This window comes from Phocoena phocoena, chromosome 12 (genome assembly GCF_963924675.1).
Source record: "Phocoena phocoena chromosome 12, mPhoPho1.1, whole genome shotgun sequence".
NCBI lineage: Eukaryota > Metazoa > Chordata > Mammalia > Artiodactyla > Phocoenidae > Phocoena > Phocoena phocoena.
The window spans coordinates 69,852,230-69,866,442 of record NC_089230.1 but is presented as its reverse complement, the minus strand read 5'-3'; the positions used below and the strand labels follow the sequence as shown (position 1 = coordinate 69,866,442).

At 46.9% G+C, this 14,213-nt stretch overlaps 1 protein-coding gene across 2 annotated transcripts in view; it reads left to right on the top strand.

Moving 5' to 3' along the window:
* Window positions 1–14,213, top strand: part of NT5E (5'-nucleotidase ecto) — a 44,954-nt gene that overhangs the window by 16,396 nt on the left and 14,345 nt on the right. For both annotated transcript variants that reach the window (XM_065888601.1, XM_065888602.1), the window contains exon 3: window positions 3,871–4,059. In XM_065888601.1, the coding sequence (XP_065744673.1) occupies window positions 3,871–4,059 (189 nt within the window). The remainder of the gene's footprint in view (window positions 1–3,870; window positions 4,060–14,213) is intronic.

Sequence of the window (14,213 nt, the reverse complement as noted above, 5' to 3'; positions counted from 1 at the left end):
TGTGAAGCCACAGAGGGCAGCCACGGACGTGATGAGTCACTGGCTTTTTTTCTTTTAATATCTTTATTGGAGTGTAATTGCTTTACACTGGTGTGCTAGCTTCTGCTGAGGCACTGGCTTTTGAAGTGTCTTAGGAGTGCTCTTCTGCCTCAGAGGGATGTGGTCCCACCCGAGGGACCTGGAGTACAGTCTCGGGCTGCGCTCCACCACCTGGCCTGACCTCTTCCTCTCCCCACCCCTGCAGACATCGCTGTGTGGGCTGATCAGACCTTCCCCGGGGCTCAGGGGATGCTGCCTCTGAACCACCTGGGGCTTTCCTGCCAAGAGGCCAGGGTGGCGATTACAGAGTGAACCAATCACCGACATGGGTAGGGCTGGAGTAATGTGGCCCGGTTGCCGCAGGGCGCCCTCGGGTGGGACACTTCTGTGGGGTCCCCGTCACCCCCAGAAAACGCCTCCCCCTCATCACATTTGTCCTCGCTCTGGGCTTCCTGCATGACTGGAGCAGCCTGAGGACAGAGCTGGGTCTCCTCTCAGTGAAAATCTGGAACCCAGTAGAGTGGCCAGCTGAGGATCTTGGGCTAAAGATGTGGACGTGTTGAATAACTGAATAATTATGTGTCTCCATAATGTCTGTTCCACCCAGGGGGTTTTGAGTTCATTTAAGGCGGCATGTAATTAACGCCATAGAAGAGTCATAAACAAAGTCAGGGAGGGAGAGGGAGGGGTTCCGGTGAGCAAAGGACGTGATGGCCGGCTTGGGGGTCAGGCAGACACGATGAAGACCTTGCTTGGCCTCTCCAGGGTGTGCGAAGCAACTGGGGCAAAAGGCATTCCAGGAGTGAGGTCAGAGTCACGTGATAGGACACAAGCTCCTGAGGACAGGGACCTGCTGGGTGTCAGCACAGGGGAGGTTCCCAGTGAAAGTTGCTGGAATGGACTAGTGAGAGCAGGCAGGTGTGGGACCACAGTCCCAAAGTGGCTGGGTGTTGTTTTCTGGAACATGGGTTCTAAGAAAGGGACTTCCCTGGCGGTCCACTGGTTAAGACTTTGCCTTCCAATGCAGGGGGTGCGGGTTCGATCCCTGATTGGGGAGTTAAGATCCCACATGCCTCGCAGCCAAAAAACCAAGACATAAAACAGAAGCAGTATGGTAACAAATTCAATAAAGACTTTTAAAAAAAATTTTTTAAATAGTCACCAGTAAAAAGATAGAAGGGGAGTGGGGTGGTGGAGAGACAAAGGGCTTCAGAGCTCAGACCACCCTGTCTGGGACTCTGACAGCACCCTGTCTTAGTTCTTTACCAGGTTACAACAGACAGGGGCTCCGAAGGGGCCATGCTCTTTCCAGCAGCTCTCAGGAGAGAAAGGCTGCACCATGCAGGGGCCAGGGCAGGAGCTGGGCAGGGGTGGAGAAGGACACTTGCTTCTCCCAAGACCACAGTCCCAGCAGCCCGGCTCCCCCTACAGACCTCTGACCCCAAATCCAGCCTCATTCCTCCCGTGCTGGTGACCCACAAGTATAATTTGTATTTCTAGCACGTTTAATTTATTTTAGCTAGATAATGGACTTCCTCTCACTCCCCTCATGATATACTGAAATATATCCCATGCTTTCTGTATGTGAGATGACCGATCCTGTGAGGTTTCTGATGTGTTAGGAGAACACATTCCTTTGTCCTCAGAGGCCTTTCTCTCAACTTTTTTCTTTCTTCTTGCCAGCCACACTGAAGTAGAGGACAGTAGCGTTGTCTGAAAGTCTCAGCAAACATTTCTTCAGTTATTCATTCATTCATTCCCCTGAGAGCTTGCCTCTGTGCCAGGCACTGTTCTAGGCATCAGAGATACTGACCCCCAAAAAAGCCCTGCCCACTGGAACTTCACGTTTAGTGGGAGAAGAAATAAATGAGGAAAATGTTTGGTGCCAGAAGGTGATAAATGATATAGAGAGAAATTAAGCAGGAGACGGGGTGGCAAGTGGGGCATAGGGGTGGGCTCACCTTGTCGTTTTAAGGAGAGACTCAATGAGCAGCTCACAGAGATGGTGACATGGCACTGGGGGTGACCTGGGAGCCCTGAGCTTCTTGGGGTGACTGGCAAGAAGCATATTATTCTTGATGGCCTCATGGCAGACAATGGTGGCCAAGCTGTTACACCTCTTGATTTTTTTTTGAAAAAAATCAATATTTATTTACTTTTCAAAAGTAAAGTAGGATTCGATAGATGGTTTCTTTTTTTTTTAATTGGAGTATAGTTGCTTTACAATGTTGTGTTAGTTTCTGCTGTACAGCAAAATGAATCAGCTCTATGTATACATATATCCCCTCTTTTTCGGATTTCCTTCCCGTTTAGGTCACCACAGAGCATTAAGTAGAGCTCCCTGTGCTATACAGCAGGTTCTCATTAGTTATCTGTTTTATGCATGTTAGTGTATATATATCAATCCCAATCTCCCCATTCACCCCACCCTCCCTTTCCCCCTTTGGTGTTCGTTCATACGTTTGTTCTCTACGTCTGTGTCTCTATTTCTGCCCTGCAGACATCACCTCTTGATTTTTAAATGTTGCCTGTGAGTTACTTACAGCACTGCGGGTCCCACCCCACATCTGTGCGCCACTCGTTTTCAGGCCATCCGTCTGGAATGCCCCCGGCTTTGCCATCAGCCGTGCTGTTTATTTTATGTGCTCACTGGCACGTGTTGGCTTGACTGATTCGAGAGACTCCAGAGTTCCCCACTGGAGCACACGGAGACCCCCAAACCCCACGGCATCAAAAGGGATGCGTTTAACAGTCCTGTAGCTCCTTAGAGAGTTGAATACTTTTCACACTGGAGATGGCAGACTCCTGGGTTTCGAAAGAGCATTACGAGACTGATTCATGTTTCAGCATTTTCATTTGAAAGATGGTTCTGAGATACTTGCATAAGGGAGTCTGGATCCTCTAGAGGGTCCCGAGTCACAGGTGGCTGGATGTGACTTCAGGGCAGCGTGTCTGTGTTTGCAGTCACCTGTGTGCCAGTTAGAGCCATAAGCCCTCAAGCTGCGCTGGGGTTTGGCCACAGGGGTAGCACGTGCCTGCGACACACAGAGCACCCAGCTGGGGAGTCACACCCATACTCACCAGCTGCCCCAGCGGTCAAGCTTCCGCTCCCACCGCGTGCAGGGCGAGCCTCCAGGGAAGGATGCGCACGCTCCCAGGGTCAGCAGTCCTTGGATGGGACACCCCCCCTCCCCGCCCCTGCCCGCTGCAATCTAATCAGAGCTCCGTGATGCTCGAATGCTGATCTTAGCCAGTGAACAAGACAGAGTTGTCAACGGTGTCATACGACTGGCATTCAAGGGCTAGTTGCCGACAGAGTTTCAAGTGGGAAGACTGATGATGTTGAACTTGCAGACAAAGCCGTAGAGTAGCTAATCTGGTTGGTCTTTTTCAGTTTTATTGAGATATGATTGACATCCAGCACCTGTATGGGTTTAAGGCGTGCAGCATGGTGACTTGGCGTAGATACAGCCCATCGTGCTTATGTGCTCAGCCACGCTCAGCACTGGCCTGATGGAAGTCTAAATATACAAATAGATGTAAAAAAATAGAGAGATTCCAAATCTGAAGCCTCCTCACTGTTGGAATGTGAGTAACGTAATATCATCCACAACCTTAAACCGGTGCAACATGAAGCAAATGCAACTGAACATATTGATGTGGATTTTTATTGGCTTTGTAGAGGTTTTATACTGAATTTATAAATAAGTTTTGGTCTTAGTAATTTAAGAGCTTTAGGAGATTAAGGTGTTTTTATTTGGTATGCTTGTATAATAAGCAATATGATAAAAATTGTTGTCAATAAATGTCCATATTTATTTTCTTCCTTAGGAACGAATTTAGTATTCGAAGATGAAATCACTGCACTGCAACCTGAAGTAGATAAGCTAAAAACTCTAAATGTGAACAAAATTATTGCACTGGGACATTCTGGTTTTGAAACGGATAAACTCATCGCTCAGAAAGTGAAGGGCGTGGACGTAGTGGTGGGAGGACATTCCAACACGTTTCTTTACACAGGTAATGGCAGCGGGAGGGCTAGATAATATACGTTACATATATAGCATAATATATACATGTAATAATGTACATAGGTGGTGCACACTGAGTGGTAACATGTATAAATGTTACTCAAAGAGACTTTTTAAAACATTTTATTGAAATACAGTTGATTTACAATGTTGTGTTAGTTTCAGGTTTACAGCAAAGTGATTCAGTTATATATATATGTACATTCTTTTAGATTCTTTTCCATTATAGGTTATTACAAGCTATTGAGTAGAGTTCCCTGTGCTATTCAGTAGGTCCTTGTTGGTTATCTGTTTTATACACAGTAGTGTGTATGTTAATCCCAAACTCCGAATTTGTCCGTCCCCTGCTTTCCACTTTGGTAACCGTAAGTTTGTTTTCCATGTCTGTGAGTCTATTTCTGTTTTGTAAATAAGTTCATTTATATCATTTTAAGTTAGATTCCGCATATGAGTGATGTCATATGATATTTGTCTTTCTCTGTCTGACTTGCTTCACTTAGTATGATAATCTCTAGGTCCATCCATGTTGCTGCAATTGGCATTATTTCATCCTTTTTGATGGCCAAATAGTATTCCAATGTGTATATGTACTACATCTTCTTTATCCATTCATCTGTTGATGGACATTTTGGTTGCCTCCATGCAAAGAGACATTTACTAAGAGTAATTTATTGGTTTCATGAGTATGTCAATTCCATTCACTTATGTAAATTATAAATATATATAACATACACATTCAAATATATAAAAGGTTACTGAGGCCCAACTAAAAGTCATTGTACATCAAAAAGCAACATGCATATAAAAATTTTAAGCATAAACAATGTAATGTAAATAAGGCCTTCACAGATCAAGGTGACAGGACTTGATTGGTAGGTTCACAGGTGGCAGAAGCTGGAACTCTGGGCTCAAGCCCTAACCCTGCAGCATCCCAGGACTGTGGTGCCCTAGAAGCGACAGGCCCCCGTGCTCTTGCAAGCACTCTCTCCTCCCTCGATTTCTTCCCCCCTCCTCTCCCTTCCCCTCTCTCCATCCCTCCCTCCTCCTCTCCCTCTTTCCCTTCCCTCTCTCTTTTCTTCCTTCCTTCCCGTCTTCCCTCCATTCCTTCCACATGTCTCTCTCTCTCTCTTTCCCTCTCTCTCTCTCTCTCTCTCTCTCTCTCTCTCTCTCTCTCTCTCTTCCCTTGGTATCAGGTAGTTTTAGTTAGGAAAAGTCTAACTCTTTTTTTTCCCATTTGAACATAATACTGTCGCAAAACTTTTGGGTCTGGCTCAGTGAGTCTTTCCCACCATGGCCTCTCCCTGCCCCAACCACTGCTTCATGGGGCTTTAAAGTATTTTCAAGAAAAGGAAGACGAGCAGGAGAGCCTGCTGGAACTGGCTTCTATCAGCTCTGGGAAGGACGACTTCGATGGGGAAAAACCCTCCCCTTGGAGAGGTTGCTGCTTCGCCCGTCTCTATGTGAGCTATCTCAGGCAATCCTATTTTTATAAAAGCAGCAATTAAAAATACCCAAAACAGGGCTTCCCTGGTGGTGCAGTGGTTGAGAGTCCGCCTGCCGATTCAGGGGACGTGGGTTCATGCCCTGGTCTGGGAAGATCCCACATGCCGCGGAGCGGCTGGGCCAGTGAGCCATGGCCGCTGAGCCTGCACGTCCGGAGCCTGTGCTCCGCAACGGGAGAGGCCGCAACGGTGAGAGGGCTGCATACCACAAAAAAAAAAAACCCAAAGCAGTAAGAAATGTCCAAACCCGTTAAAAGTTCTCACTAAGAAGAGAGTATGGGTAATTTTAAATTTCTTCTTAGCACCTTTGAGTGTTTTCAAATGATGAATGCATGTTGCTTTTATAATGAGAAAAAGAGACACAAATTATTTTTTTTAAAAAGGAAAGAAAGAAACACAGTATTGGGTCAGAAGTCCTTATTCCTGTTTCACTTGAAGGACCTTGAGTAGTCACCCTCTCTGAACCTGTTAGCTTCGCTTCAGAATGTCAGTGACGATGCTTCAGTGAAATCCTGCAAAAGAGAATGTGCCGTTTGGTAAGGAGATGAATTTAGTGAATGATCAATGACTGCATGAAAGAAAGATCTGAGGATAAAAGTTACAATTTGCTTATCCATAAACCTTAAGGTAGATAATTACAGCCTCTGGAAAAAACTGCCTGTAGGGTCTTAGTCATTTATCTCACATTTCATGATTTCTTACCAAGATTAAACTTGTTCTCATGAAAATATTCAATTTGGATATTCATCATTGTGAGGAATGAACTTAACAATGAAAGGTAATTCCAGGACACAGTAGAGGATGAGGCATATTTGCTTGTTTAAATAAATTTTCCCAGCCTCGAAAAACAAAGCAGCAACAAAAAACAACCCTCCGCTGAATTGCCTTTGGAATTAGCTTAAAGTTAAATATGATTGGTTAATCAAATTAGGGTTAAAATAATACATCTTTTGGAATTTTAAATCTTGCTGAGAACCATTTCAGCACATACACAGGACCCAGCACACACAAACACACTCACCTGAAAGAGAATTTCACAAAGTGTCGGGATTGCACCTGATATTTTCTATTCTATTATTTAATTTTTTTAGAATGCTGGTGACTACCTGTTAAATAAGATTCATTGTCTTGTCACCAGTCCATATTTTTAAAACCTCAGCTTTAAGTGGGGCACGACCAAAATAGGACATGGACGGTTCCCCACCAAATAGTGAAGCCCCTGCAGGTTCTCTGGATTACAGCCGCCGTGCACATGCAGACCAGACAACCCTGGTATTGCCTGACCGTTCTCACGTTGGGATGAAGAGGAGAGGACTTCCGCGTCCAGGCTTGCAAAATGTCAGAGCTGCGAGGATGAGGGCTAGAATGCAGACTTCTAAAGGATTTAAATCCTAGAGTTAAGGAACTGGTCCATGCTGTTGCCTTTGGACAAAAAAGTAGTTAAAGTGTGTGCAGGTTGGAAGATGTGGCAGGTGTGCCAGGGGACTCTCCTCTGCGTGTGACCCTTGAAGGCAGACAGGCTCCTGAGACGCCGTTGCTCTGTTTGTCTCCCGCTTTTTTAACTGGATTTTGGATCATGCAAGCCCATCAGTTTGCTGTGGCCTTGGTGAGTGTAGATGTCCGTCCTTTCCTCCATCTGCACAGTTAAGGAGTTACAAGCGTGACGTCTATGATCCCTTCTATTCAAACACCCTGCTCCCTAGAAAGGCTTCCATGCCAAGAGCCTGACTGCTTATTGCGGGAATTTGGGGAAGTAAAACATTTCTTGGTAGAATACTCTGTAACTTCCTTAGGTTACTGCAGTGATTTTCTTTATACCTCCAGCTCCTTTGAGGCTCACACCTCCTGGTTACCCTGTCTTCCCCCCCCACCCCCCGTTATCACTGTCACCTAAGCCCCTCCCCAGTGTCACCAAGAATTTAGCACCCAACGTCCTGTCTTCCTCTGCAGTCCAGCTCCTGCCTGCATCCTGGCTGAGTGTCTATATGGATGGTGGAGCCAGTACCCAAGTTCAGAGTCCCTTGGTCCTATCAACTCGTGACTGTCACCTCCTTTTCAGCAACCTCACTTCTGGGACCATAGGCTGAGACCTGGTCATCATCCTGAATTGCGGCATGCCCACAGCCCCACTGCCCACCTCCCTCCTCTCCTTACGGCTCTCTCACCCTTATTCCTCTGCGAAGCGGCCTGCAGCCTCACGGAAACCTGGGTCTGGTGAACCCTCCTCCCCTCCCAGCCCAGCAGGTGTCACTTCTCCTCCTTAGCCTGGGAGCGTCCATTACAGACTCACCCCACGTCTCTGGCTGACACCCGGAAGGCGGGTGCCCAGGATTGTTGAGTGAATGCCGACAGATGTAGCTCCTTTAAAAGTAAGCTCTTTGGGGACTTCCCTGGTGGTCCAGTGATTAGGGCTTCCTGCTTCCACTGCTGGAGGCATGGGTTTGATCCCTAGTCAGGGAACTGAGATCTCACATGACGCATGGCGTGGCCAAAAAAAAAAAAAAAAATTTATTTTTCAAGTAAGATTTCTTTATTTGAACAGCTTTTTGTATTAAGTACCTCATTTGTATTGCTTCTGGATTTTGGCACACATTTCTTGAATATGAAATTCAAGCCTTTTCATTGACTTAGAGAACATAAATGATTTTAATAACCACCGTATTTTGTTCTCAAAACAAATGGAGTTCACAGTTTAAGTATAAATAAAACCAGGAAACCTTAGCGCTTGTTCTTCCCACGGCAGCCAGCGGCCGGGTACTCCGAGTGCAGGGGCGGAGCCATCCCTGCTTTGTTAGAATAAGCGAGCGAGGACAAAAGCCTTGGTTGTGGTTTGCAATCATTGTTTATCTCGCCATTGATTTTCACTCTTGTAGTTGAGATAATCTTGTCTTTTAGAACAAGAAAGTGGTCTTATTATTTACTACATCCACAGGACAAGGAAACACTCTCCAACAAAGAACCGCTTCCTTTGGGCATCCGTAGGATTGCTGATGTGTGGGTTTATTGAGTGAGCCGGGAGAATGAGCCAGAGGACAGAGGTATGGCCGGTAACTTCAAAGATGATGTCCTTGGTGGCACCGGGACTCACTTGTCCCAGGGGTCACTACTCAGGGCCCCTCGGTCAGCTTCCAGCCATAGCCCCGCACCAGCACCAGCTTCCTTCACGGAGCAAAGCCAGAGCCTTCTGGTTAACGATTTTTGCAGCCACATAACACTGATCGGTTTTAGTTACATCTCATGAAACTGCTTTCCAGGGCGAAGTGGGGTGAGCCAAACCCCAAATGATCTGTAAAACAGGGTCACATCCTTTGGCAGGGTTGAGTTGTCAGGCAAGCTGATGACCGACTACGTATTGTGAAATCCAAAGCCTGCTCCTGCCACAGGGCAGATCTCTTCCCGGGGCTGCCATTCGTGTTGCCCTAAGTTTGCCCCTTGATGGTCTTCAAGGACCTCATTTTTCCAGCCTCACTGTGACAAGCAGCACGGGGTCATGGAGAGGGCTTTGGACTCCGACAGCCACAGTCTCCCCCCGAGGTTGGTCACTACTGGCTGTCCGACCTCAGACATGTTACTTAACCACTCTGAGCTTCAGCTTTTTATTTTAAAAAACCGCTACAGTGATACGACTACCTCAGAGAATGTCATACGGATTAAATGAGGTGGTATAGGAACAGAACATAGTGGGTCCAAGAAAAATATGTCAGTTCTCCAATATTCTGCAATATGGGAAAATGTATAGAATTTCATTTTAAATGAAAAAGAGGAAGATACATTTTTTTTTTTTTTTTTTTGCCATACGCGGGCCTCTCACCGTTGTGGCCTCTCCTGTTGTGGAGCACAGGCTCTGGATGCGCAGGCTTAGCGGCCATGGCTCACGGGCCCAGCCGCTCTGCGGCACACGGGACCCTCCCAGACCGGGGCAGGAACCCGTGTGCCCTGCATCGGCAGGCGGACTCTGAACCACTGTGCCACCAGGGAAGCCCCAACAATTTTTTTTCTTTTACAACTATACAAACATTTATTACCCAGACTGTAGTCACTTGACACAACTCCAAACTAATTTATGAGGTCACTCCTCTCTTGAATAAATAAAAAGACTATCTTACAAAACTCGGGAAACACTGGAGCTCTTCTCACCCCCTCCCCCCAAAATCTGATCATTCCTTGGGGAGCCTCTATTTTTCCTGATCCCCTAGGTCCTGATTCTTACTTGTGTCCCCCCTGTTCTTGCCTCTTTCAAACCATTCTTCTTGTCCATGCAGCAGAGACCCAAATATGGAAGAGTGCCCTTTCTTCTTGATCTCCCTGAATTCCATCCACATGAGGCAGCTTCCCTCCAAGTCGGCTACGCACAGCAGGGGACCCACCGCTGTGCAGCGTGGGATGACTCTGCCTTCCAAGTCTCTGCCACCTCAGGGCGTGCCTCGCTGGCTGGCTTTCTGGCTTTCTTCTGCAGCCCGCCCTCCTCCCATTCCGGTTCTCCTCTTGTTACTCCTGTCCTCACCCCCTTGATCCAAGGCTACCCCTGAAACTCAAGTTTTCTCCCACTATTTTTATGCAAAAAATTAAGCTCTTTGTGCGCACCCCTGCTCCACCATCCCCATCATTGTCGGGGACCCGTCCTTCCAGGCAGGTCTGCCTCACCTCCCCCTGCGGAGGAGGAGAGGAACGAGGACCCAAGACCGTCATTAGGGAAGCCTGGCGGACCCTGGTCCTCTCACAGGTGTTTACTAGACAGAAAATGATTTTTTCCCTATAACGGATTCTGCCACCCATTTCCCCTTCTTTGCTATCCGTGCATACGTATTTTATTTATTATTTATTTGTTTGTTTTTGTTTATTTATGGCTGCGTTGGGTCTTTGTTGCTGTGAGCGGGCTTTCTTTAGTTGCAGCGAGCGGGGGCTACTCTTCGTTGCGGTGCACAGGCTTCTCATTGTGGTGGCTCCTCGTTGCGGAGCACAGGCTCTAGGTGCTCAGGCTTCAGTAGCTGTGGCATGTGGGCTCAGTAGTTGTGGCTCACGGGCTCTAGAGCGCAGGCTCAGCAGTTGTGGCGCACGGGCCTAGTTGCTCCGCGGCATGTGGGATCTTCCCGGACCAGGGCTCGAACCCGTGTTCCCTGCATCGGCAGGCGGATTCTTAACTACTGTGCCACTAGGGAAGCCCTACATATATTTTTTTAATTGAAGTATACTTGATTTACAATGTTGTGTTAATTTCTGCTGTACAGCAAAGTGGTTCAGTTATACATATATTTACATTCTTTTTTATATTCTTTTCCATTTTGGTGTATCACAAGATATTGAATATAGTTCCCTGTGCTCTACAGTAGGACCTTGTTGCTTATCCATTCTATATATACTAGTTTGCATCTGCTAATCCCAAACTCCCAATCCTTCCCTCACACACCCTCCCTCTCCCTTGGCCACCACAAGTCTGTTCTCTTCATACATATATATATTTTTTAATTCACAGAAATTATATTGGTTATTGCTATGGCAGGGTGGGACTGTAATTAAATTTTTCTTCTCCATTTGCCAAATAGTCGTGCTAGTTTTACTTTGATAAAAAAGAAAAATTTTTTAACCTCTCTAAACCCTAGAAACTGAACCATTAATCCTAAAGTTTATGAAAAGAAAATTTTCCACAGACACTTTACTGATCAGTAGGCTTTTATTTGGCAATTCATGGGCGGAGCAGCATCCCATGTGGCAGAGAAAAGGGGGCTCAGAAGAGCTATAGGAGGCCATAGGGTCTTAGAGACCAAAGGGAGCAGAAACAAGGAAGTTGCCCTGGGCATTGCTGACGGTTAACTTCCCTTCTGTGGAGCGCAGGGAGGTCTTGGAGCCTGTGCGGCATGGGCCTGCGGGGCTGGGAGCGCCGGGCCTGCCTGTTCTGGGAGAGCCACGCAGAAGCGCAGTGGAGTTCTGGTTTGCTGATGGGAATCTTAGCATGAGCGGCTCCATCTTGGGCCTGATCTGGTTACTTTCACAACTTGAATTCTTATAAATATGTGTGTTAAATTTTTTAAAAAGGAGAGGCATATACTCAATTTGAGAATCTGAGCTAAATACACAAATGACCAAATGTATCTTCTTACCTTTAAAAGATAAGAAACCGGGAGTGCGGTGCTTTGTCCCAAGCAGCCTGGCTGTGCCTCACTCAGATCTCTTGTCCTCAGTTTATTAATTTCCCCCAAACCTAGAAACTCATACGGTTGTCAGTTTTGGCGTCTCACGTGTAAGGAAATTTCCAAATCGTCTGTCATGTTGCGGAAGCAGAGCTTCGGGTTTCCCCACCAGAAGTCCTCCAGGTTCTGAGATGAGCCCATTTGAATTGTGCATCGTGTGCTCCACTGCCCGTCCCTGTGGCCGAAGCTAATGCTTTGTGGAAATCAGCAGTTCAGACCCTCACTGAATACAAACACCTAGCATTTCCCAGGGTACAGAACCACTGGAATGCCCTGTCCAGCTAAATGCTGATTTTCCGTAAAAAAAAATATCAGGTTTATTTACATCAATTCATGGTCCTGTGGACCTCCTTTTTAATTTCAAATGGAACTACAAAGCATGTTAACATGAAAATCAGTCTCTCTCTCTCCAGCCCGTTCCTTTGGACTTCGCATTATAACAGGCCATAGTGATGGAACCAGGGGATGGCTGCATTGTTATGATTTTGTTTTTAATTTTTATATAAAACCCTGTTCTATAATGTAAAAAGCGAATGGGAAGTCTGGTGTCTGGAAGGATAGTCACCCTGACTTAGATCCTCCGTGAAGAGAAGAGGGTGATGGACAGCAGAGGAGAGGAGAGTTTTCCCAGTGAAAACTTTCCCCAGTGAGTGGCCTCTCCAGGCCTCACAAAGATGAAGCGAAGCCCTCAGGCCTGGCTCCACAGGACAGTGGAGTCCCACACACTGGGCACTTGTTGGAGCTTGGAGGTGTTTGTTGAGTGAGTGAATGTGTGTGAACCCATTCCCACCCTGCCGGGGTCTCTTATTTACCCCAGCCAGTCAGGACCGGGTACAGGCAGACAGCCCGGATTGGACTTCATGAGAGTTTGTGCCCACTCTGGGTACCACTTGAAGATACGTCATCACTGTTAGACCTTCCGGTCATCACTGAATGTCCAAGAGCCAGAATGTGGGCAGTATATCGAAGCATGTACAAAACAGAGGGACAGAGTCCCAATATGGAGAATGTCAGTGGCCCCTTGAGTTCCCTGGAGGAGACATGACAGCCTGTGTATCAGGGTCGGGTACAGAGATGGCTGAGGAGACAGTGACTCACCCCTCTGGTTGCGGAACACCTTTTGACAGCAGCTGGCCTGACTACCTGGGGGGAAAAGGGCATCTCGGCCAGCCTACTTCATGGCTTGCAATGCCACAAGACTTCCTGCATGTGAAAGATGCTCATAACTTAAAAAAAAAAAAAAAATTAAACTACTTTTGGTGTCAAACACTATCAAATCTCTTGTTTTACAAATACAGGAAATAAATTTAGGTCCCAGGAGTTAAAAGTCTCTCCCAAGGTTGTGAAACAAGATTAAAAGGGAGCTGGCACCAAAACCCATTCTCTCGACAAGCAGGTGTTCGGCTTTATGAGCCCCACCCAGCTCATTAGTTGAGGAAATTGAATGGAGGGGGGTTGGGGGATGGGACATGACTCCCCTTGACATATGGATTCCTCCACAGGAAGGGCATGTAAATCTTGTCTGATCTCTGGAGAACTGTTGGCTAAACCACTTAAAATCAGTCGTTCAACATTTATTGACCACCTACTATATGCTGGGCCAGCCCCAGAGACACAGCAGCCTCTGCCCACATGGAACTTACTGGCTTGAACGGGATCCTGATGCCGATCAGATTTTTTTTTTTAAAGTATGCAAAGAAATCAATCATATGTAATTACAAAGCACGCTGTGAAGGAGGAAGTCCACAATGCTGGGAGAGCAGGTGTAGGAGCGCCTGACCACGTCTGGGGAATCATTAGAGATGATGGTAACTTGGTACATAATTATCTCTAACCTTTATTGGGCGTTTACCTGAGTCAGGCTTCATGTGCTGCTTAACTTCTTTAATTCTCGAAACAACCTCTCAGGCAGGTGTTGTTATTTTCTCCTTTTACAGATGAATAAACTGAAACAAAAAGATGTAAATAATTTGCCTGTGGGTCTCTGGTTCCAGGTCTTACTCTATATTCATGACTATGGAGGCGGGTGTGGTCTAGGAATGGGAGAAACTAAGATTGCTGAAGTGCAGGGTGAAGGGTCTAGATGAAGCTGGGCCACATCGTGTGGGTCTGATAGGCTATGATGCTCACGTCAAAAATTGTAGTGTTGCTACTCAAGCGAACGTGGGTCTGCTCACCCACCATGCAGAAAAGCCAGTCCACTGACACCAGGTTGTAGTGAAGGAAAGTACAGCGTTTGTTTGCCGGGTGCCGAGCAAGGAGTCTTGTGCCCAGGAGTCCCACAGGGCCCTGCTCCGTATCAGCTGGGCAGGCGCTTGCCTGGGCCTAAGCTGGGAACGCCCGCATTCCTGAGGGGCTGCTGTTACGTTCCCTCAGACACCCTCGCTGTTCTAGGGAATGCCCTGTTACCAGCTCTAACTGTCAGCCCCACAGCTCCTGGCTCCTCCAAGGCT